This window comes from Dicentrarchus labrax, unplaced genomic scaffold, assembly GCF_905237075.1.
Source record: "Dicentrarchus labrax unplaced genomic scaffold, dlabrax2021, whole genome shotgun sequence".
NCBI lineage: Eukaryota > Metazoa > Chordata > Actinopteri > Moronidae > Dicentrarchus > Dicentrarchus labrax.
This window is the reverse complement of record NW_026136721.1, coordinates 9,816,056-9,841,642: the sequence shown is the minus strand read 5'-3', so window position 1 is coordinate 9,841,642 and position 25,587 is coordinate 9,816,056. Positions and strand designations below refer to the sequence as shown.

General features: G+C 41.4%; 2 protein-coding genes across 2 annotated transcripts; both read left to right on the top strand.

Moving 5' to 3' along the window:
* The first annotated feature begins 1,628 nt into the window (after positions 1 to 1,628).
* On the top strand, positions 1,629 to 4,674 carry LOC127355094 (aly/REF export factor 2). Its single transcript, XM_051385586.1, has 6 exons — positions 1,629 to 1,940; positions 2,810 to 2,968; positions 3,055 to 3,202; positions 3,294 to 3,360; positions 3,900 to 4,107; positions 4,194 to 4,674. The coding sequence occupies exons 1-6, from the start codon at positions 1,755 to 1,757 to the stop codon at positions 4,212 to 4,214; spliced, it is 789 nt and encodes a 262-aa protein (XP_051241546.1). The 5' UTR covers positions 1,629 to 1,754; the 3' UTR covers positions 4,215 to 4,674.
* Positions 4,675 to 5,282: 608 nt separating this feature from the next.
* Positions 5,283 to 22,354, top strand: LOC127355095 (rho GDP-dissociation inhibitor 1-like). The gene is made up of 6 exons (XM_051385587.1): positions 5,283 to 5,399; positions 9,170 to 9,358; positions 12,211 to 12,294; positions 16,178 to 16,254; positions 20,919 to 20,982; positions 22,004 to 22,354. Exons 2-6 carry the CDS (start codon positions 9,172 to 9,174, stop codon positions 22,201 to 22,203), a joined length of 612 nt encoding a protein of 203 aa, XP_051241547.1. The 5' UTR covers positions 5,283 to 5,399; positions 9,170 to 9,171; the 3' UTR covers positions 22,204 to 22,354.
* The last annotated feature ends 3,233 nt before the right edge of the window (positions 22,355 to 25,587 follow it).

Genomic DNA, 25,587 nt, shown 5'->3' with positions numbered 1-25,587 from the left:
GAAGGTAAACAGCAGGGGCGGAGCCAGATGTTATAATCATTCAGAGCATGGCACCAACCTGGGCCTCTGGCCACATGATCCCCCTTGAATTTTATTCCTACCCATTTATGATCACTATGCGCTATTTTTCAAGCCAGCTGAGCTAACTGAATGCCAGAAATGTGTACATGATTTGAGAAAACCTGATAGTTACCTAGGAAAAAAAATCCTCCTCACTGTAAAAGTTCATTTAAGACAGAAATTGTTGAGACTGATTACTGATTAGTTAAAAAAAAACATTCTTGATCAAGTGTAGTACTTTTTAAGTGAAACTGACTTAATTTTATCATTTTTATTTGTGAAAACAAAATACGTGGTGGAAAGTACACAGATCTATCTATCTATTAAATTACAAATTGTTTCCTTATAGCTGTCCTGTCTAAGGCTGAGGGTTATTTTTTGCTATGTGCACATGCAGCAAAGCCTCAGTAGGCCATGTGCTCTATATGTATCACTGTGGTGAACAGACCGCACCCTGAGTGACTCTTAATGCTCTAAAACAACATCATAGTTAACATGATTGATTATTAAAATTGATGTCACCAAACTTCCTCTAACCCTGTAACGCTATTTGTACAGTATGGCCCATTCTCAATATTAAGGCTCTATGTACTGGATGAAGGTTTGTGCACACTATAATAGGTTTTACCACTCTGTACTGTGGCCTCTGTATTCTCACTTAATTCCAGTGATTTTGGGGGCTGATTAAGGCCTATTTACACAGTTGAGATTGGTTAAGCTCTGCTCAGAATATGCTGTCTGTCCTCAGGAAAGAGCTAGTCAGGATATGATTACAAACACCTGTGTGGGAGGCTGTGCAGGAGATGAGACAGAAGGTGGCACTGCTATAGTTCCTTCATATATATGTTACAGTTTGGATGTTATACTTGAGGTTCTTAATCGGCAAACCAATTCTGCAAATCAAGAGTAAAAGTTTGATGCTTTGATCAGAAATATGGTCAACTGAAGTAGCCAGCTGACCTCAACATTGTTATTTAAGTGCACAACATTGTTACTTTACTTTTATTTATTTTTTTATACTAATCTTGATCTTCGTCACATTTGGAACCTACAAAAACCTGCAACTGACAAATTCTAATATAATATATAATTCCAACTAGTAGAATTACCTAAACTGATTTTTGAATGGGCAATTTGTGTTCTGTTTTACTTTTAATGACACAAGAATGTCTTTTTGCGCTTGTTTTATAACTGGGGGTAGAGTCATGTAACAGTATCTTCTGTTACAGATATGGTGGTTTATTAATTATTATTATTGTTTGTTATTTCTTTCTCTGAATAAATCGTTTTAGTTGTTTTTGCTTCTATGAACACAGCTCTATGAAAATAACAGGGTGGTATTTTAGGGAACTATTATCTTTAATTAATTAATTAAGAACACCAAACAACCTAAGAATGTTCTCAGATGATGCGAAAAAACTAAACTGTGATGTGATGTTGATGCTGATGTTACACACTCCGATACAGTAGGTGGCGGCATGCACCGTTAACGTTGGTTTAAGCCCGCAAGAAAACCAAAGAAGAAGAAAGAGGAAGCAAAGAAAGGGCGGGACTTCGGTGCTATCGTCACAGAACTACGCATTTCCGCTAGTTTCAACACCGCGCCACCGAGAGAGCCGCTGATAAACAACGTCGTCTCAACGCCGAAAGTTCTTTGTTCGTTTTGAGCGTAAGCAACAAGCGGAAGCACCACGATGTCTGACAAGATGAATATGTCTCTGGACGACATTATCAAGCTGAATAAGAAAGGAGGCAGCGGGGGAAGATCGTCGAGGCCGGGTGGAAGTTCAGGTCGGGCCGGCGGATCGTCGAGGCCGGCGCGGAGTCGACAGAATAACTTCAACCGTGAGAGAAACAACAGAAGCACACCGTACACCAGGGTATGAAAGAGAAGCAGTTGAAATGGAGCATAAATGGAAATGAAAGTAACGTGGCGAAGTGTTAAAATGCGTCCCTGGCGCCGTACCCGTCGTGGTTAGCGTTACATGCTAATGGACTTCCCCTAAGCTAACGTTAGTGTGGTTAGCAGCGACACGGGGGGGCGGGGGGGGTGAGCTAAAACCCTTGAATTACCCTGAAAGAAATGTGCCTTTCCCCGCCTGAGTTTCTTCACATGTCGACACAGCTGTGGGTCGCGTCCTAAAACATGTCCCCACGTGAGACTTGCTTGGATGGATTTTTGCTCAAGATGGCTGCTTTGTGTCTGGAGATGTTGAGAAGTTGTCCTTTGAGTTGTGAGGTGAGGAGGATCAGCGACTGGTCGTCAGTGCCTTTCAATTTAAATTATCCACTGATTTTAAACGAATGTCCGCAAATACTTACGATGAAGACGACTTTTGGAAAACCGTGAATCTTCCAAATGGCCACGGAGTGAGCATGCTGTTGCTTCAACAAAGGACTTGAGCCGGTTTCATCTCTTTAAAAACTCTCCTTTACCACCCTGATGGCACAGGAAGGCTTTCTTTTTGTCATTGGAGAAAAGCCAGTGCCCCCCCCTCCTTTTTTTCTTTTGGGGGAGGATGGACTCATGTTTGGTTTCATCCCTTGGTATCATCATTATCATCTTAATCAAACCTTTTGTATATCCTGCAGGCGTGACATATACAGTGCTTTACTAAGATACACCCGTTCCCCATTCACTTATGTTGGAATTTGTGGTCAAGTAATGTTTTTCTGATCATAAGCCAGCTCTTTGTGAATCAGAGCACATGTGACCTGACTACAGTATTGTTTTCTCTTGTTTTCACAGCCCAGAGAGTTACCAGACAAATGGCAGCACGACATGTTTGAGGAGCATGCTGGTGGGCACAGAGGAGGACAGAGGGCGGGAGCTGAAAGAAGTGTAGAAAGCAGTGGCAAACTACTGGTTTCCAATCTGGACTTTGGCGTCTCTGACTCGGATGTCAAGGTGATTTACTCAACCCAATTAATCCACTTAGCTGCTAGCATCAACATGTTGTGAACGTGAGTGACATTTCTGTCCCCCCCCTCCAGGAATTATTTGCAGAGTTTGGGGATTTAAAGAAAGCCTCTGTGCACTACGACCGTTCTGGTCGCAGTAAAGGAACCGCAGATGTTCACTTTGAAAACAAGGCCGATGCACTCAAAGCCATGAAGCACTATAATGGTGTCCCACTTGATGGTGAGTATTCTGTCCTCAAGCTTTAATGGCATTGTGGTACTTTGGTTTCTTAAGAAGTGTTTTCTCACTTGTTTAAACTTTTATTTTGTAGGCCGCCCCATGAAAGTCCAGCAGGTGACCTCAGAAGACGACAGTCCGAGTAGACAATCTACACAAAGGTAAGTCATTTTAAAGTGGCCATGCACTCTAAATGCAGGGATGAAAGTATTGAGTTTAGGCGAATGGATGAATCAGAATTTTGACGAGACAAACATAAGCTGAGCCTGCCAGTCCCAAATTTGTCCAATCACTACCTTTTTCATAAATCAGACTTAATTGTAGTTTCCCACAGGAGTTAACAAGTTTGCCATGCAAAACGTAGAGCCACACATCACCAAACTACTAGTGATTTTATACTCATTGGAACCATTTGCCCAAGATTTTTAATGAATTGCACAACAACCAGTCCTGCAATTTTCGCTTTCTCCTTCACTTTCCTTAATTGCATAAATACATTGCAACAAGCATACCAATTTCTGAGACAAGCGCCTCTGAAATTGGGCATTTAGGCCATAACAATCCCTAAAAAGCCTGCAAACTCCTGGAGGGACTGGCTGGCCTTACTGTTACAGTATGTGGGTACCAATGAGTGGAGGTTATTGGGTTAATTTACTGTAAACATTTTTGTCCAATCTTAAAATTGCGGATCTCTTTGCAGTTCAAACAGGGGGTTTGACCGGAGCAGGCTTGGACAGCCCAAGTTTGAAAGGAGTGAAAGGAGCGAAAGGAGGCAAGGTGGTGGTGGTGGCGGCGGCGGCGGTAGAGGTTTCAGAGGTCGGGGGAGAGGAAGAGGAAGTGGTAGTGGAAACAGACCCCAGCTTTCTGCAGAGGAACTGGATGCCCAGTTGGATGCTTACAATGCCAAAGTATGTACTCAGGTTACATGAAATTCTATGTTTTGACCATACTGTTGACATTGATTAATTTAATAATCATGTTTTTCACATTTAAGTTTCAGATGGACACCAGTTAGAAGCCTCAGAGGATTCTGCTCCAAACATTTTTTTCCCCCTCCCCTTTTTCTTTTTATCTGATCGAATATGATGGATTGGATGTTATTACACTTGTCTTTTGAAGCCATTTTATTGTATGGACCCTTATATTCTGTTGATTTTAATGTCTGTGTTTTTGTAGCCATGTTTTCTGGGGCAGTTTTATGTTTTGAGGATTTTTCTCCACCAGCTACTGTGCTCTTTTTCAAATGTATGGACACTTTCTTTGGACTGCAACAATTGATTTAAAAGAAAATAATTCCTCCCCTCCTTTTTTTTTTTTTTTTTTAATTTTTTAAATCACGTAAACTTGATCCAACAGTTTGATGGGCTGTTTAATGTAATGTTAAATGTTGTAGTTATAGTTCTCATTTGGTACTGTATACTTGACATATGGACATATTTCAGAGTTTTGTACATAAATGATTATATTGAATCGTCTTTCTGTTTAATTATTTAGTGATTTAGCTTCACAAGACTGAAAGTGTTGTTGCTCTTTACTGTGATGGCATTTTAAAAATGAATGAAATCCAAATGTGACTAAATCAAAAGGGAATTGTGCCCTATTTCTTTTGCTATTCTGTATATTTCTTAATATTGTGCTTGTAGTAATATCAGTCAGGTTGGTTTTAACTGCCCGTAGCCAGGTACAAAATGGGGCCCAATTGAGAGACCCTATCTTGCTGAATAGTGGTATGGGCTAATGAGTGTTAAAACCGTTGTTGGCCAGCATTAGCCACTGTAGGCTGAAGCAGCCTTTTATCTTTTAGAGGATGGCTTTTCTGAAGAGTTGGTGTCATTCTAAGGTTTCCTAACAATCAATGTGTTGAACAGATCCTCAGCACCACTCAGCCCTCTATTGGGCCCGATCGCCAGTTTTTATCTTTCATGTAATCCCCTGAGCTCTAAGCACATTATAACATTATATATACTATAAACCATGATGAAGATGATGATGATGATGATGAAATCAAATTGCAGTGTGATTTGCCGGTGGCGCGCGGCACCGCACTGCACGTCATTTGCGTGCGGCGTGCGCGGACCAGTTTCCCGGAACCGTGTAGCGCGGGCGACGCACGGGGCGGCGCCGTTGCCTTGTTCGCCATACTTGCACGGGAGCTCTTACTGCAAAGGCACCTGAAATCACCACCGCACATCAGATTACGGTAAGTCTCCCCGGGTTCGAAGGCAGCTAATGACACACTTTGTACATGGACCCGAACCGGCGCACCGCGCTGGAACCGTCCAGGTTTCAGTCCTGATCTCCGGCTGATGATGATAACTTGTCTGGCTAATGTTAGCCGCAGGCTCCGGTTAGCTTGGCTGGATTGTTCCCAGTGTACCAGCTAGCCACCCGTCTGTCTGTCTGTCTGTCTGTCTGTCTGTCTGTCTGTCTCTCTCTCCTCAGTCCCACCCTGTGTGAGAGGGTGGGCGCCAAGAAAAGTTGAGCCCCGTTGTTGAGTAGAAATCAATCTCAGTATAAACCTAGCAGTGTGGTGCCGCTGCCCTGGCGGTGTGTTAGCCGGTTGTGTCTCAGCTCTTGCGGATGCCAGTGTTCAGTGGTGGCGTTAGCTAGCCCCCGCAGTCATTAACGTTACATGTTTACACTGTTACATCGTTATGGTGTTGAACTTCACACACTGATGTTGGACATTACATAGTTCAGCAGCACACAGCTTGCTTCTTTTGGGGAAACTGTTTTATTCAATGACACTGATTTCTAAACGCTATCATTTGTAACGTTGAAATATTTCTTTAGTTTTTTTTAATTATATTTCTGTATTATTTGACATATATTATTTCTATCAGGCCTGCCGGGAGATAAAGAGGCTGGATACATACTGCTTTGCCCTTTGGTTTGTTATTGTTCAATAGTAAAATAAAAAAAAGCCCAGGTCAGACAGAAGTGGTAAACTTCATCAGACTCCTGTACACTTTCTCTCAGTTTATGAATTTGCAGTTTCTAGCTTCCTGTCTGGTTCAGTCAGCAGTTTGCCTGATGAAGATTGCTTCCTCCTCTCCAGCTGGGTGTCAAAATGGATTCCAGTGCAATCCTGAACCTTCTTAATGTTTTGCCCGACAGCACTTGATGAAGCCTCTTCCATTACTTTTGGTCAACTCCTTAAGTCTTGTGCCTTTTGGCCTATTTGAACTGTAGACAAACAAAACACGATTCAGGATGATCAAGAACCTTCTCTTTAGGTATTCACAGTTATATGTCAAGAAAACGTAACAAATCCTGAACCTCTCTCATCAAGACCCAACTTTCTGTTACTGCATGTACATGAACCCTTCCCACCTAAAGAGAAGGGAGGAGGAACTTCTTGATTTTTCACTACAGTGACAGAGAGTTTAATGCCAGCAGTTACATAATGTATTCAGTCTGAAGCCCCCTCCCCCAACAGCACCTCTCCTTTCATTACAAACAGCCTTGATCCAAATTTTGTCTTTTGCAGATATCAAATTTAGTTATGCAAAACAGGGGAGTGCATTTTGAGATCAGAGGAATGTTGTAATGTAAAAAGAGTCTGGACTCTTTCACTGGAGTGTTTTGTGTTATGACCCATCCTCTCCTGGGGCTTCAGTCATTTCCATAGAGGTTGAATGATATTGGAAGTCACATTCTTGTCATCCAAAGGTACAATGATTTGATCATAGGGCAAACAGTTGAGGTTAAATTTGAGCACTTGAATATTTTTATCCCTTCTCTTTGTATAGAGGCGGAATAGTAATAGTCAGTGGATTTTTTTGGACCTTGCTCAGGCATGTTTGTGACTACAGCCTGAAGCTCCTCGGTCGTCAGAGTTTGCGCCTTTACTGCTCGCAGACAATCCTCTGTTAGTTTGGGCAGGTCAGAGGAAAGACCCCGGTAGAGGTACGCTCAGAGATTCTCTCTTCAAACCAGAAGGAGGAATCTGAATAGTAATAATCACAATGGCCTTTGCAGACGTTACAGGATTATTGTGAGTTTTAGTAACAGTCCCTCAAGATAGAAAATACTTCACAGCTGTTTTGCCTCCATTGTCCAACAATAAGGAAATTTGTATTTTTCATGCACGTTTGGCTGTGCAGCCCTACTACTAATCAATCAGTGCCACAGTTTAGCACTGTGGTTGAGAGTGGCTGCTGAAAGCATTTAAATCCCTCAGTGGTTGCTGTTGTATAATGTAAACGGTGGTACGTCGGTATTAAAGCATTATTACAGGCTTAGGACTGTTTGGGGGAGATGAAGATAAAATTAGCTCACAGTTAGGTTTTGTTATAGCTGAATGCTTGTATGCAACTAACAGTTATTTTCCTAATAATTCAGTCAGTTGTTTAGTCAGAAAATAGGAAAGAATGACCATCAAAATTGAGCTGTTTTTTGTAAAGACTAAGAAAACCAGCATATTCTCTCATTTGAATAACTTAAAGATGAATGGATTATCAAAATAGCTGAACAATAGATCTTAAACTGACTGACAGATTATTATATATATTATTATATTAATAATCGATTAATCAATTAACAAAACGGTGGCAGATTGATTTTCGGTTTATATTGAATTAATTGGCGAATGGGTTTCAGTTTCAGCTGAATGTAAAATGCACTCTGCAAGTCTTACACAGGTCTCCAGTTCCCTTTGTTCAGGCCAGCCTAGTAGCTGCATATTTGGCACTCCAGTGGAGGATTAGACTCATTGCAAATGCCCAAAGAGAGTTTACATCCTTAATTTACTCTGCTGGCTTTTCCACATTACGGCCAAGTAAATGTTGTACACACGACCAGCCATTAGGTTTCTCCTGGAGTAGCAAATGGAGTACCAAATGTTAGTGTAATTATTTACAGTATTAAAATTGCTGCACTTACGTGATTCAAGGTAAACTAAGGTGATGTAGAATGTAACTCTCAGGAATGGACCCAAACTATATTCAAATGTTTACACTGCATTGCTTGAGTCTTAACAAGGCATTGCCGGCCTGTGGCGCCTGTGCAGTGCTGCGGGTGGGATGGCCTTAATGTGAATGTCAAGTCTTTTGGCATAAACAAGCTCTTCCTGCTTTTGTTACTCATTATGTTTCAGTGGAGGGATTTCTTCCACTAACCTCCTTAGCGAGGGATGACCCTGCCACAGCAAGACTGTACAAACAAGCTTATTTGCGGTCCAAGGGAAACTTAAACCCATTGGCTTAGCAGTAATGTATCATTATCATCTTTCTCTTTTGAGTATTTTCTTCCTGATATGAACTGAATGGCCTTATCCAGTGCTGTGGGCAAAAGTAATCTCATGCTTCAGATTGTTGGTCACAAAACGGCATTTTCCATGCAGACAAAAAGTCAGAAAACAAACAAACAAGAAATAAATACACTGCATTAACTGAGCAATACTGTATGTTAGAAGCACTAGCAGTGGAGAGACCTGATGGTTTGATTGGTCCATCTTTTTCTAAAACACCTCACAGGTGAATGTTTCTCATGCCAAAGGAACACAGTCCTTTTCCTACGTCCTCAATAATGTCTGGGCCGGTGAAGGACCACGCCCCCCTCCAGGGAGAGTGATGCATGACGCCTCATTTACAACTCTGCGAGCGGTGGTGATGTTATTTCTGAGAAATGTGTTCAGATGATGTCACACAGCAGCCAGAGTGGGGTCATCAGCAGCATAAGAGAAACGCCGCCGCTGCCGTCTTACCAGCACAACCTCATAGCACACCAGAGCAGCCACACATCCAGTAGGCTGGACACTTTCCGTCAGCATTGCATTATTGTTGCAGTGATCTGTTTGTTCTGTTGGTTTACAACCTCTTCCCCAAGAGAGGCAAGTGTGCATGAGGAATACAGGAAGAGTTCTCTGCGTGCTGCGTCTTCATGTTTCTCCCTTTGTTCTGTCTCAACCCTACCTGATTTATTTTTATGTGCCCCTGTTTTTCCTCACTTTGCACCCACTGTCTCCAGACATGGCTGAGGATCAGGTGACTCCAGAGCAGCTAGCAGCCATCGCCGCCGAAAACGAGACGCCAGAGCCTGTGAACTACAAGGCACCGGCTCAGAAGTCGGTGAAGGAGATCCACGAGCTGGATAAGGACGATGAGAGCCTACGCAAATATAAGGAAACCCTGCTTGGCTCTGGGGTCGCTGAGGCTGGTAATGCATTGACTGTATGTGTCCGTGCGTGTGTGAGAGAGAGGGAGCAGGAGAGAACCATGATGCTAGCTACCTGTTTGGCTAATAGAGTGACAGATTGGGCTTTGAAGTATCAGGTGCGTTTAAAGTGTAATATAATAAGGGGAGGGCTGAATAGCTTGAGGAAAATATCTTTCTGTTTTTCCATCAGGATTGCAAAAATATTCTATAAAGTAAATTACTGGCCTGTATTTGTTGGTACCAAGTATGAGCATGAATTTATCTTTTTTTCTACGAGAATAGAATTAGATAAAATAATGTTTCCCAGGGTTCTTTTTTCCAGTCAGTTTCAGAAAAGTCAACTTCTAACTAGACGAATCAATTTATCTTTTCTAGAAGATATCAATACAGTTCACATTTATTAGGTCTTAATAAATAGTCTTAGGATCAATATTCAAACTGAATCAGGACATTAACAACTAGTTTGTCAGTAATGGTAATAACAGTGTTTTTATAGGCTGACGAGACCTAATAAAGTTGATATAACATTGCGTTAATGCTGCTGTTGACTACAGCTCTGAGCACTTGCTGATAAAGCTAACGTTAGCTTCACAGATGAACACAGTGTCTACATACTCCACATAAAGAAAGCAGCACGTTAGCAGAGCAGCAGCTTCAGTCCTCTGTCTGTGTCCACGCTGGATGCGTTCAGGCACAGTGCTGAGTGTGGGTCATCTGCATTTCAGCATTGTCCAATACACAATCACTGTTGTTATATACGTAACATGGAATGGAATGGACTCAAAAAGTGAGTCATTGGACAGCCTGTGTAGACCGCTGGATGATTACAATAGGAGCTTGTGTTCTGTCAGACGTGTGTGAGACGGACGACTTCAAAAATGCGTCTGAAACTCCTCCTGTGTAGACGAGCTGTAACCAAACAGGCAGCTTCACCACCTTGACTATCAATGATCCAGACTCTGAGGTTTAAAGTTAAAAGCCTTAAACAAAGATAGAATTTGCTTAGAACAAGTTGAACTGGGAGAATTCAACAACTCAAGCTGTACACATTTGTTAACTACCAAGCTGATGTGTGGCGATCCCCTCGATCATTTACGTAGACAAAGACTGACCACAAAATACACCACACTCTTATTATTTATCCAGACAAACCATACCTAGTGGCGTTTCTTCTTCCAGACTACTACCTTTCACCCAATGTAAATAGTAGAGACACTGGCATGAAGAGAGCATATTAACCAGATAACTGTCTATTAACAGATTAATTAACATTAATTAGCTCCGGCTGAATTAATCTGCTGCCACCATCTTAACCCTTCACCTCCTACAACCTTGTTAATACACTGTTAATTGTTTAAGTTTCTCATTTAAAAAATGATAATCAATAATTGTTAGTGATCGACCGATACGGACTATTAGATTATTGGTATTGGTATTGGTGTAGTTTAGTACTGTAATAATACAATTTTGAGGTACTAACTTTACTTGAGTGTTTCCATTTCATACTGTTTCATAAATGAGCCCCACCCTTACCAGCTGCACCATTAAAGTGATGAACACATTAATTGATCAGTCATTATAATCCAGTAATGTAATCTATATTTTTCTGAAATGCCATTCTACATTTTTACTTTAGTTATTTTAAGTGTATTATATCATTTTAAGTTAAAGAAAAAAGTATTTTTATGTGTTTGATTAAATGCTTTTCAACATTATCAAAACAAGTACCGGAAGCCAAGGAGCATTTCTTCTAAAGTTCACTGAAAATCTAAATAAATAAACAAAATAGTTCCCTGAAGTAGCGTAAAAATGAAAAGAAAACTAGTAAAACTTACATTTGTATTGAAATTTTAGTTTTCAGTTTATCGGCAGAATATCAAAATATTGAATATCAGATCCAATAACCCTGACTGATCACTATCCCTATTAATTGTTCAGCCCTAAATGTTGTAGTTGAAATTTGTGAGGTAAAGCAGTTTAAGGCTTTGTGCCACAGCATTTGTGTATGTGGGAAAAAGAAAGCAAAGTGAGCTGATGGCGGTAGTGTGTGAGCCATTGCATCCTTGCTTCATCAACCCCTTAAGAGCCCGTATTCTCATATGAACTCCAGAAAAGTGTGATTTGTGACCCAATGAAATAAACAATAGAGCAAAATATGAAATGATAGACATACACAAAATATATCATCATATCGCACAGCCCTATTTGATAGTATAGCAAAAAACTTTTATTTCAACTTAAATGGAGACTGACTGAGGGCTAAGATGCAGTATTGGTTTTCAGATCCTGTAAACTAAATCAGACTTCCAGACGGAGTTGTGTGTATACACTATGCATGCATTCATGGCAACCTGTGACCTAGAATGAATGATAAATCAGTATGCTGTCTATTGGGGAGGAGAAAAGGCTGCTTCAGTGGGACTGAAAAGAAACCTAAGTCTAATTAATGCAGAGGCTGTCCCAACTACAGCAGAGCTGTCCTGATTTCAGCTCCCATGAGCCCATTCACTTAGACAGCTGCTTGTTACAGGACACGCATCCTGTGTAGGCCTCTTGTGAATGTTTGGATTCTGGTCTAAGTTGTCTGCATGTGTACATGAAAGCGTTGCCACAACAAATACCTGTTAGTTAACTGCACTCACAAACTCTGTTCTCTGATGTTGTTAAAAGGAATCCAGTGAAAGTCTGCACAGTATGAACAGTGGAGGTAAATGGTGGTAATTAAATGGCACAGTCAGAGGTGTTTAACAGGGAGCTGTAAATGTACAGTCTCTAAAATGTCACCTCATGGTGTGTTTGAAATGATCTCGGTTGTCTTTATTGAATGGTCTGTTTCTTTGATCCTGTCTCAGATCCCTCTGTTCCCAATGTTCAAGTGACCCGGATGTCCCTTGTCTGCGAAACGGCCCCCAACCCTCTGATCCTGGACCTGCAAGGTGAGTCCCTGTTTATCAGCAAATAGAGATCGCATATTTATTTAAAATATTTGTCTTTTGCAAAAAAAAGGATGCAACTGGTCAGCAGTATGGCTGCTGTCAGACAGATTGTGCGTCAAATTAAAAGAGGTCCAAACATTAATAGTTGTACTGATAACTTATAGATTGTTTCTCCACGTATCGCCTCAACACAGAAATATGTTCTTCCGTGTCTTTCCTAGTAACTATATCTGTCCCAGTCAAATATAGCATCCCATTGACAGCTGCACTGACATTGCTTGTTTTGATTTTCATCCAACAGTACTTACAGATTCGGCTGTGAAGGTTTGAGTCTGTGCTGAGCATGCTGTAAATGAATATGGATTCACTGATTGCCTACAGAGGTAGAGAGGTATAGAGGAGGTACATAGACTGGATTCTTTTTTTTCCCTGTTTGGTTGATGACTGTAGAAATGTGCTTACAATATTCCCAGTGACCATTTATCAGTTAAGACCCCCCCGCCCCCGCCTCCGTAGCGGCTCGTGCCCCAGCTGGCCTAGATTTGAATCCATCCAGAACATTCTGTCCTGTGTCTGCCTCTCCCTGCATCACTCTTAATTCTCCTACTTTCTCAGCAAAAAATAGTGACTGCCCACAAAGTTCAAAGTTTGAGCGATAATGGGTTTTTTAGTCATTTTTGCTTAATGTCAGAGAGCTCATATTGATGCAGCACTCTAAATCCGACCATTTTCATGTCGAAAATAGTACTGTATACTGGAATGAAATCTCGCCCCTTTTGGCTCTGTGCTCCAGTAACTGTGGAGCAAGCCTCGGTCAGAACCCCAGTCAACTTTTTCCTTTGCTATACGATCAATGTAGATTAGCTTGCTAGTTAGGTAGCGTTTTGCTTACATGAGCTAACTTAAGATGTGACTATACACGTCGTTTTTATCCCTTAACCAACTTCAAAATGTGGCTGAATAGGCACATAGCATATCTATGTACTGGAAAGGAAAGTTGACCGAGTTTCTGACCGAGGCTATCTCAAGTGATATTGGAGCACAGAGCAAAAAGTGGCGGGACTTTCAAATATGTAGTGCTTTTCAGTGAAAAAAAGAATAGTAGGGGTGGAACAGTTCACAACATTCACAGTTCAGTTCATATCACCGTTTTGGAGTCATTGTTTTCGGTTCGGTACGTTTTTGCCATTTTTTACATGCTTTTCATTTATTTGGCAAGGAGATTGTTTGCTTTAACAAAATTTTGGCTAATAACATAAGGAACATAAACACTTCATTGTTAAATCTTAATTAAAATAATGGGTTTTCTAATTAGTGCAAACACAAATGCTGCTTTATTTTGATAGACAAATGGCCATATTACTAACCATATTGAACATATTTAAAGGAATAGGCTACATTACTACAATAGGCTTCTATTACTGTTTATAGAGGTTATTTTCTTATTAACTTAACTCACAAACTATTTAAATCTGCTCACCTTGCCTTTGCCTTCAGTACTCTTCCACCTGTCTCTGTGCCCGAGAGCGTCTGTCTCTGTGTGTTTCTCTGCAGATCCACTGTCAGTAGATTGTACAGGAGGGGCAGAGGGAGGGGAGATTGCCCGATAGTTAATCGATTGCGGATACTTCCCGGGAGTGAGAGATGCTTTGCTGAAGCAGCGGCACAGAACACAGCCTTACCTCATAGCCTATTTCAAATGAACTGAACAATACATACACGCCCCGAGCCGTGACTAGTGTAAAGAAAGGTTTGGATTCTTGATTCGAACCACTCCATCCCTAATGAACACTGTACACAAGCTGTAGCAGTTGCCTCTGTTTGTCCTCATGGTCCAGTACTGGAAATCCACCCAGACAGTTCTTGGACCATCATAACAAATTAGTACCTCAGGAGCAGGAGCTAGCTGTGGGGCTGGAACAAGGTTCCTGCAGCTGAAATGCAGATCTGAATATCTCAAACAGTTTCTGGGCTTCTGGAAGAGTTTCTGGTGCTATAAAGGGTGATTTGTCCTTTAAAGGTTGATTACTAATTAAAAAGAATACAACAAACATTTAGTAACCCTAGTAGCACCTAGCAGATAGTTTTGGGTCGTATCCCAGTTCTGTTCAGGTTACTGTTTATAATTTACAGACCTTGCTTTGAATAGTTAGCAGTATATTCATATATTATATGTTTAACACAGTATATACAATTATAGTTGTTCTGTCTACCCCATTATATAGATGAGGCCCCTCCCCTCAGTATATAATGCAATTCAATACAAACACCAGCTGTAACTATAGCTTTCATAATGTCCATGGGGTTGAATAAAATCCCCTGAAACACTATCAAATTTCATGAGAATTATTTATTTATTTATTTATTCTATTTTTTCCAGGGCTGTTGTTTTGCATTGCGTTTCATTTTACAGGTGTACAGTCTAGTAACTACTACTTACTAGTACCTCAGTGTTAATAGGTAACAAAAGTCTCCCAAGGGACTGAAATACTGTGTCTTTAGGTTGTTTTTGAAGTTACAGTAAAAGCCTGCCAAGAATGAGTCATAAAAACCTAGTCAGCGAGTTAGGTCACTGCCAGTAAAGGAATCAATACAGCCTCTGTATGCCAGACCTATCTGATGTTGGATTATTGTGGCCTTGAAGCTCAGGCTCACCAGTGTAAGAGACGGACCCCCAGGAAGAGGAGGACACATGCTCAGCTCAGCAGGAACATGCTGGAAGCTATCGCTCCAATCGAGAGCCTGTTTTTAGTGGCCTGGGAACGACAGGGCAGTGACTCTAAACATGGTGGTCAGCACCCAGGGGGCTGCCAGATTATTTTAGACGCCTGTGGACTCTACAGATATCTGGCATATAAGTGTATTAAGTATTATTATCAAGTCTGTAGTACGTATTTCTCTACCATTTGTGGTGTTATTGTAATCCTAAATAGTTCTAAGTCTGATACTCACTTTGTGGTGGGATTAATAGTTTTACTACAGAGGTTTTCAAACATTTCTGCACCCCCGTAGGGGGCAGAGGGAGAGCTACTTGAGGTCGAAGGGACAGGTGCATACCGGGGTTCTTAAAACAATGGGACATTAGTTCTTGTAGTTTGGCTGCTGATCCGACCTGCTATCAACACAGCAGTTCTAGCAGATGCAGTGGCTGTGACACAAGTAAAGGTGAAATGATATTTTCTGTCTTAGCTTAGCAAGTTCTGTCCCAAATACAGGCAGGTTGAGTTCAGTGGTTGAAGCAAATAAAAGCCCAGGCTATTAATTGAACTTTTTATGGTAGATGCTTTAAAATACCAGCTTCTCCTCAGAGTAATAACACAGACATGATGCACAGATTTTTAGATTCCGTGTGACTTATTAATGTCCCCCATTGTCCATCATTAACGTCTATAAATCCACTTCACAGAAATCATGGAAAAAGTTTTGAGAATCATTTACCGTTTAATATTAGGAATACATGGATATCAAGTATACTGTTGCTGATGCTTTTTTGTATTATTCTCCATGACATAATGTCACTGTTACAGATTTTCAGATCACTCTGTCAGGGTTCCTATGGCGATACAGCCCTGTCACACTCACTCACAGCAGACAAGAGTCTCAACTCGCCAGCCAGTGTCAAACACTCGCATTATAATGTGACATAACCACAAGATTCACTAAACAGACTCAAGGTCATCCTCAGATCCTTAATGAAACATCTGGAGACGTACTTCACACTTAAACTGTAAAAAGAACCTAGGATTTCCTCCACAATAATATAAGATCTTGACTTGGTATTCTTCGGTTTAGTACTAAATTCTTGTCTAATGATCATGATCAGCATCACTGTGACCAACTAAATACTGATGCCTGTCCTTTTTTCCCTTTTGCCCTTAAACAGGAGACCTGGAAGCCTTTAAGAAGCAGGCCTTTGTTCTGAAGGAGGGAGTTGAATACAAAATAAAGATCAGCTTTAAGGTGAGAGCTGCTGCAGCTGCAACTGTATACAGGACATAGTCTGTTTCCCTGGAATACGTACGGTGGCCCTGAGGGTCAAAACACAGCAATCTTTTAAGTTACGGAAAAGGTGCGACAACACTTCTTTGTTTGAGGCTGGACAGAACCCAAGTCCCTGGCGACAGTTCAATGTCATTTCCTGTTTCTATTGTACACTACTGTCAGCAGTGTCCCTGAAAGGATGGAACAGGAGATTGAAATCATAAGGTAATATATTAACAGGGCATATTAATGTGCTATAATTGTCAACATGCTTTCAGCATGTCATGACATTAAAGATCCAATGTGTAGCATTCAGGAGGATCTATTGGCAGAAATGGAATGTTATATTCATTTTTTTTGTGATAAAATCTTTATTTTATTTTAAAGAGAAAATACAGACAGGTATATATACACGTTACAAAAATAGAGCATGAAATATATATTCACATACATACCTATACATATACATATATACAGCTACGTATGATTAACAACTAAGATAAAATAATAAAAATAAATAAATAAAACCCCAGATATAACCCACCCACCCCCTGGATCCAGAACTCCAAATCTCAGTTACATATTACACCTGAAACCCACGGAGGATAGTTAAAAGTGAATGCCAAGCCTCTATTGTTGACTCTTTTGCTCCGTGGACTTTAGCTGTCGACAACTCTAAATAAACAATATCCAAATATGTTAAAAGCCAAGCTCGAAAAGAGAGTGAATGTGGAGGTTTCCAACGTGTGGCAACTAGTTTTTTTGTAGCCGGAAGTCCGGCCAATAATGCTCTTCTCTTGTCCAGTGTCAAACCCAGCCTTGACAAATCATTTAACATGAGTGTAACAGGCAAACAGGCAAACAGGGCAATTTAATCTTAAACAGCCCAGAGAGGTTAAAGGCAACCATCTTCCAAAATCCGGCCACTGGGGTACACTCCCAAAACATGTGAAAATAACTGCCAATCACTTTGGAGGAACAGAAAGTACACGTAGGATCCTTAATAACCTTCATCAAATGAAGCTTCCTAGGAGTTAAATATACCCTGTGTATATAATTATAATGTATTTGCTGATGATCAGGGTTTCTGGATGCTAAGCCCACACTGATCCACACTTTATCCCAGTCAAATGTAGGTTCCAGATCTGGAACATCTCTCCTCCACACCGTGTCCAATGCCAGAGGTCTGTAAGCATGCCGTAGTAAGAATCAGTAAAGTCTCGATACAAAACCCCTTGTACTCCCAGCAGAGTGAAACAATTTTCAAAATGGATGTGGTGTGAGAGGGGCCTGTAAAGGGGCGCCATTGCTTTTTAAAGTCGATCTCAACAGCAAATAAAAGAAAAAGGAGGTACGTGGTATACCATGCTTAATACATATGTTCTGAAAAGTAAGTAACCCATAAATATCACCGAGTGTGCAAATGTTTTTTTTTTCCCAATCAGGAAATCGAATAGGACAATTTCCAATCAACAATCTCTCATTGTTAATTACTGGAGAGTGTGGGTCCCAAACAGAAGAGCAACCAGCCAGTTTCTCCACCCTCCTCCTTATCAATAGCAAATATGAAATCATAGGACCAAATCTCAAACGGCAGTGATGAGGTGAGAGTTTAGAATGCAGAAGGTTAGTAAAAGAGTATGGAGCTATCATCCGCTCCTCCAAAGCTTGCCATGATACTTGAGCATCAGATTGAAACCAAGATAGGAGAGGTCTAAGTGTGAAGGCCCACCCATAGAACTTGAAGTTTGGGAGAGACAGGCCACCGGCTTGCCTTTCTCGCTGCATAGTGGTGAGCTTAATGCGAGATCGATTGCCACGCCACAAAAATACAGTGAGACATGATGGTGTGTTCCTCTAATGGAAATTGGAGAGATTGTGGGTGAGCCGCGGATGGCTTGCGCCAGTGATTTAAGAGAGGGCGAATAACAGGGCTAAGAGGGCAGCCTTGTCTTGATCCTCTCGAGACAGCAAAGGGAGAAGAGCTAGTTTTGCCTGTCACCACTACAGCTGTTGGGTTATTTTACAGCACCTTAATCATATTAATGAACGGCAAGCCGACCCCCATGAACTCTAACACCGACCACAGAAATGGCCACTCCAGGCGGTCAAAGGCCTTCATTGCATCTAGTGAAAGGACCGGGCCAGTAATTTCGCGTAAATCTTTAAATCTGCATTTAAAAGCGAAAGAGGCCTGTAGCTGGAGCACTCAACTGGATCCTTTCCTTTTTTAAGAAGCAGTGAAATTAATGCCAATTAACATCCCTAGAAAATGATCCCACTCTGATTGAATAATGGATCATGTCCAATAACAGCGGGCCGATCAGGGGCTAAAAGGTGAGGTAAAATTCAGGTTGAATTCCGTCCGGCCCTGGTGATCTACCTTTACGCATGTCCCTAACAGCCGCCTCACACTCCTGCAATGTGACAGGGCCATCTAGCTTTATGGAGTCATCAGTACTAAGACGGGATAGTTTAATGTCATTTAAGAAATTATCGCAGGCATGTTTGTCAAAATTGCTTTCTGAATTATATAACTCCTGATAAAAGGAGGCAAAAGAGGCATTTACTTTTTTTGGGTCACATTGTATAGTGCCGTCATTGTCTTTAATGCAAAAAATATCAGCAAAGTGCTCATCCGTCCGAAGTTTCATTGCTAGTAGATGACTGGGTTTTGAGGAGTTAAAATAGTAAGTTTGTCTTGTTTTGTGCATGAGGAATTCTGAACGGCGCCTCAGAAGAGAGTTAATCTCTTTTTTAATCGGTTCCTTCTGTAGGGCTGTGTAGTCGTTAAAGTGATGTTGCAGGGAAGCATCAACGGTTGCATATTTTAATTCTAAAGCTTCCAATTTGGCTGCACGTTCCTTGTTTCGTGTTGAAGCATATAAAGTGGTGTTACTCCTTATAAAGCTTTTCACCGCCTCCCAAAGTATCCTCGGATCGGAAACAGAGCCGACATTAAATTCCAAAAATTCACTAACATTTGTTCCAAACTGAGTTTTGAATGTTTCATCTCGCAGTAAGGAGGAATTGAAACGCCATCTGTGGGCTTTAGTGGAAGACGGACGAACAGTGACCGAACAATATATTGGTTTGTGATCAGACCAGGTAACCGGAATGTAATGCGCATTTTGAATATTTTGAAATAAATCTTTTGAGGCAAAGATAAAATCTAATCTCGAGAAGGATTTATGTCTTTATGGGTTTAACAAACGCCAGATGTCGACCATGCCTGTTTCGGATGCCCACTGGCGCAATGCCCCAGACACAAGATGTTGGTCCCTAGTCTCACTGCCACCTGTTCTGTCCATGCCACTGTCCCACACCGCATTGAAATCTGCCCCTAGAACTAAATGAAACCCTGTGAGATCAAGCAAGGATTTAGTTAGTAGTTCAAAAAATGTGCCATCAAAGCATTAGGGGCATAAGCAGAAATAAGCGCAATGTTTTTCCCATCCATGCAAATCTTGGCAATGGCTATCCGACCTGCATCATCCGCTCAAGAGTCAATCACATCAAATTTTAGTTTGCGTTTACACAAAACCATTACTCGCAATAAGGGTGATAAAGCTTATTGGCTAATCGACCCACATCTTTGCACAATAAATGTGATTCCTGAATCATAGCAAAATCTATATTTTTCTTACGAAGAAATTCTAGTACAGTGGTCCTTTTGTGTGGAATGTTAAGACCCCTGGCGTTGACTGAAATGAGATTGAGAGCTGTCATATGCTGGAAAAAATTGTGAAATAAAAAATGGAGCTGCCACAACAGTAAGAGAGAAGTCTGGATCCAATAAAGAAAAACACCCCAAAACAAGAGAAGGAATGTTATATTCATATTGTGTTTTTGTTACCCTAGAGCTGTTCCTATCTACAGATGCCATGGGTCACCTTCCATAGTGAACTGCCATGTTTCTAGAAGAGACTAAATGAGCACTGGTTGTAAATGGGGACTTTTGTGGCCACTGTAATTCCTACTACACACTTAACACTCAAGTTTCATTCCCAGGCTGCCAAATACAGACACCATCAATTAGTTGCAATCTGAAACTTGAACGCTATATGCCAGTACATCCTACACCCTGGTCCTTTAAAATGTCATGGGAACCCTGACAACTGACTAGTGAAAGTGAAGAGTTTTTTTCAATAAAACCAAAATGCCTAAACGATTGTCCACTTAGCCATCTACATTCTTGGCTCTATCACATGCCCCTAGTCACCTGACAGTGAAACAACCAATCACAGCAACGTTAAGTTCAGAGCACCAACCCACCTTAACACATCCGTTCTGTACACTCTGAACTGACACAGGTTTTTTCCAGTCACAAAAAAGGATTGTCCGTCCCTTTCCTATTTAATCAGAAATGTCATTGTTTTTTGTGAAATGTTGTGTTTTGACCCTCAGGGCCACCATAAATATAAGAGTAATATGAATTAATCAGAGCTGATTCAAATTGACAAAGATACTGTTTCCCAATCGCTGATATGAGGGTTATTGAACAGAAGTCGGAGTCATTCTCTGTCTTTGTGGGTCAGACGATATTGGTGGGTGCTAAATGCAGAAGACATTTAAACTGTTAACTGCACAAAAAAAATCAAGCAGGTCTGTGGTTGTCTTTAACAGAGTTTGTGTCTCCTCAGGTGAACAGGGAGATAGTTTCGGGTCTGAAGTATGTGCAGCAGACATACAGGAAAGGAGTGAAGAGTGAGTGAACGATTTGTCTTGGCCTGTCTGAAATGATGATGTCAAACATACCTCTCCTGCTTCTAAACACTCGTCATTCTCAAGTAATTACCGTGTTTCCGCCGATGTCTGGAATGTAGCTCAATCATAAGTTACACGGTTAAACGTTGAGCATGTGTAAATAGCTTGTCATAATTGGCCTTCAAGTAAAATTAAATTGTCTTCTTTCTTTTTCTGTGACAGCACACAGACCACATGAGCTGGTGCCAGTCAGAATGTTGTTTCTCTGTCTACGTAGACAGTTTCACCTTAAAAACGGTCCTTATTCTTCACCACCACTGCTAACAACACTGTGTAAGCTATAGCTACCAGTTGTATTCTGTGACTGTATCCCTGTTGGCTCAGCTGTCAATCAGGTTCACAGGCCCGCCCACTCAGAGACATTCTGATGCAGTATTGGTCTAGTTACTAAAAAATAAAATGAATTACTCTTTACTGTTTTTCAAAATTAATATTTTTACTTTACTTATTACAGCCTGCCAACAGTAATTAGTTACACTAAAACAAAATTGGTATTTGTGTGATTGGATTTTAAATCAGTAGGGGGTGCCAACAAAAGTAAGGTTGTATCAAATTCTTTTTCGGTGGGAAATGTATAAGTTACTGTAGAAAGTAATATTACTGTAATATTATTACTAGCAGTGCCACAGTGCCGCACTCCCCAACACTGTTCTGAAGGCCTTTCTTCTTCTTTTTAAAAGCAGAAACAATATTAACAACACATTTGTCAAATCACTTGAACTTTCTGACTGCAACAACAATTATTTAGATTTCAGTTGGACTTAAATGTTTCTTACCCACTGAAACATACAAATTATGTCAGAATTTATGATAGGCTCCCCAGTGGCTGAGGGCTCAACGTCAGCGGTTTCACTCTGTTTCCCATCATCCATGTCGCCTTTCTACTGTCCACTCTCAAATAAAAACACAAATGCCCAAACATTTGTCTCTGAACGTAACGCCCGCTCTCATTTGTGAACAGTCGACAAGTCGGACTACATGGTGGGCAGCTACGGGCCTCGTCCCTCTGAATACGACTTCCTGACCACAGTGGAGGAGGCTCCTAAAGGCGTTCTGGCCCGCGGCAACTACGTCATCAAATCCAAGTTTACTGACGACGACAAGCACGACCACCTGTCCTGGGAGTGGAACCTCAACATCAAGAAAGACTGGACAGACTAAAAGAGGCCTTTGTGGTAGGGGGGCGAGGGAAACAAAATCCCACCCTCGCCCCCCAGCTCTGTGCGTTCCTCAGTCGCCCCCATCCCCGCCCTGTGTCCACCATTTCTGCCTTCTTTGTTTTTACTTTTGTTGTGCATTTCATGCTCTCATGCCTTAGTTCCCGCCTCGCCGTCTTAACACCCCGGCGCCCCTCCCACCTCAGCAGCAGTAGCAGCAGCAGTAGCAGCAGCAACAGACCCCCCCCCCCCACACACACACACACACACACACACACACACTCACACTCACACACTCCCTCCTCTCCGTCCATTGCCTCCCTAACTGCCCAACGTTTCATTGGTTGCATACGATCCACCTCTGTTCACCAACCTGCCATCCTCACACAGCCCCCCCTGCACCCCCACTGAGCTGTGCCATGTAGCACCTTACTCCCTCACACCTGGCCCTCTTTTACTTTTCTGTTGTCCCCAATGTTTGCTGCTTGAAGAGATTAACCCCGCCTACCACCTTTCCAGAATGGCGTCTTCCTCTCTCAGTATGAAGTACATGTGGAAAAGCAACTGTACAATCAACTTTTGTTTGCCTTTTTTTATATAATTGTGTCAATGGTTGTGTAATGTGACTGTATTCACATCACTGGTAATCAGCTGTTGTGTTCATAGCAGGCCCCACCACATCCACCTGCCCCTCCCCCCCCAAGCCTCGCCCATACTAGCTACAGCATTCCTTTGCTTGCCTACTTACTTGCTTGCTGTCTTTTGATATAATTACCAATATCTGCCTTGGAAAAACAATTCATTCAGATCTGCTCTACGCACCTCCCTCCCCTCCCTAAATGTATTCACCCACTCCCCTTCAGATGGGGACTGGGGCCAAAGTGTACGAGGGAGTAAAAACAATAAGGGTAAACAAACAAAAAAAGCTGCCTTACGTATCAACTAATGTCTAAACCAGTTAATGTGTATTTAGCATGCCTTGTGTGTACGAGCAGTGCTTGCTGTCAGGTAGTCTGTGTACGAAGGGCTTACTCTCGCTACCAACTAATAACCATCTGTAGCCCTGTTGTAGTAGAGACTGTTTATACAGGTTACTCAGATCCAGCTCTGCACACGCTCACCGCCCCCAAAATGAAGTTCCCTTGTAATTGGAGGAGACTGAATGTCAAGAATTGGAGAAAGATGCCAAACCCAGTGAAAATCAGTATTGATGAATCTTTTAGCCATGAGGCCTTAGCACTAACTATGATCGTGTGGAGAAAAACAAACATTTCTAATTTAGCTTCTTTATTTGTCGTTCCCCTTTTGCCTTAATGTACATCGTTCCCCCTACAAAGCCCCCCCCGCCCCCCCGCGCGCGCTCTGCCCCCTCGCTCATTCAGATTGCTTCACAGCCAGTAGCCTGCAGTAAGGAGACCCCAGGAGTAGTACCAGAGACAGCACAGGAGGAGGCAGAGCCAGGCACCGTCTGCTGCTGCCGCCGGAGACCTCGGCGGTGTCTGGTCTCAGCCGCAGACAGACGCTGGTAGAGAAAAGAGAAAACTGACCTTTTTTTTTTTTTTTTAACCCATTGACCCTCTCAGAAAGAAAGCAGTAAAAGGAAGGGGTCAGGTGACACTACCAGAGAAACACATGCTCGGTATTGTATGTTATATTTAATGAGAGAGGAGGAGGGTTTTAAAACAGGACCGACCAGCAACATTAAATTGAAATCGACTTGTACTGTACCAGAACACATGGATGTAAAACCTTTTTTCTTTTTTTTTTTTGTTTCTTCTGATGATAATTATGTATTCCTGCTCCATACATTCCTTCACATTGTACAGTTTCTATGAAAACGCTGGCATGCTGGTGGGGTTGTATATTCTATCATCATTTGTGATTGCTCTTCTCGGTCAATAAAGATTTTGCTCAACTTGGCCTCGAATATGGTGTTTTGCAAATAAGTAGTACTGCTTGTAGCTGGACAAACACTGTAGCAGTCCCATAGTTAGCTGTGTTAATAAAGACACCAAGTTCGGCTCTACTCTGCTTGTGAAAACCGTTACATAATGTTTACTGCGGCACTGGAGCAGCTTTGTCTGAGAAAATGTCCTCAGCTTGAAAGATGTGGTCATTTATAAGACCGGGAGAAAAATGCTATTATGTTGCATCATGGGAAATGTAGGGTTTTTTTGGCACTCAACCCATACTAGGCAATTAGGGAGTCGGGATGTCCCTCCTATTTCACATTGGTAGTTTACTTAATGTATCAAAGCTTTTTCTTAGTCATTCAGGAACAGAAAATTACTTGTTTTAACTCAAGTAATTCTGTTTCTATTTTAAATATTCTTAAATGGTAAATTGCCACAAAAGCTGAGACATATTTGATATGGAAACTCTTTATCTAGAGCAGAGTTTCTGCAGGTTTCAACGGGTTAACTTTTTAAGACCATTATGAATGCAATTTAAGACCTATTTTAGTGTCAATACTGGCAAAAAATCAGTATTGGTTCAATGTCACTTGTTTTGTAGTTGTTGCAGCATGACCAACACAAATGATTACCAAAAACACAATTAAAATTGAGACTGAAAAATTCAACATTAATTTCTAAGACCTGTCAAAATCATATGCAAGACATTTTCAATTATCTAAAGGCCTAAAATCTAAAATTTAGACTTTTTAAGACCCTGTTGGAGTCAAATACTGAAACTGTTTGAGATGTCTGGCTTGAGCTTTAATAACCATACTGTATGTGTGAATGACTGATGTCAGTTAGACCAGTCTGAACCACATAAAACACTCAACTGCAGGTGGCTGTAGTTCAGAAGGTAGAGCGGGTTGGTGGTTCAATGCCCAGCCCCTGACCAACACAGGACTTTAATGCTAACGGTTACAACAGCTAACTTAACAGCTAACAGTATTTGAGGAATATTGTAGCAAATACCTTAAAGGTGCTGTATCACTGATAGTGTTCAGTTAGTAACATGGGTCTGCCTCCTTTCTGCAGTAAACAGAGAATACAATTTCTGGTCTCTTGTTAACATTTCATCCAATCAGGAGAGAGAACTCCACAAAGAGGCGGTCCTTAAGAGCAGGCAATCGTGAGGTGTGGAGGAGGGAGGGACCTGCTAACTGCAGGAAGGGACCCGACATTAGTCAGAATACTGATTTCACTTACAGCACCTTTAAATTATAAAAATGTTTTTTTCTTCCAAGAATTGGCATGAAGATATGTACAGAGTGGACACTTTACACTGGAAACATAAACCTAGAGCTCGCTGGCGGACAGACTGTGTAATGGCAACATATTTTCTTAATTACCTCAAAAGCATTTTTTTTTCTTCTGTGAAACAATTTCTTGTTACTTATTGGCCTACATATTCACCATTATGATATATCTCCAAT

Bases quoted from the DNA above. Each gene is read 5' to 3' on its own strand.
- LOC127355095 (XM_051385587.1), top strand. From the start codon at position 9,172: ATGGCTGAGGATCAGGTGACTCCAGAGCAGCTAGCAGCCATCGCCGCC. The intron at 9,359-12,210 runs GTAATGCATTGA...ATCCTGTCTCAG, and splicing joins CTCTGGGGTCGCTGAGGCTG to ATCCCTCTGTTCCCAATGTT. The intron at 12,295-16,177 runs GTGAGTCCCTGT...GCCCTTAAACAG, and splicing joins TCTGATCCTGGACCTGCAAG to GAGACCTGGAAGCCTTTAAG.
- LOC127355094 (XM_051385586.1), top strand. From the start codon at position 1,755: ATGTCTGACAAGATGAATATGTCTCTGGACGACATTATCAAGCTGAAT. The intron at 3,203-3,293 runs GTGAGTATTCTG...TTTATTTTGTAG, and splicing joins TAATGGTGTCCCACTTGATG to GCCGCCCCATGAAAGTCCAG. The intron at 3,361-3,899 runs GTAAGTCATTTT...ATCTCTTTGCAG, and splicing joins AGTAGACAATCTACACAAAG to TTCAAACAGGGGGTTTGACC.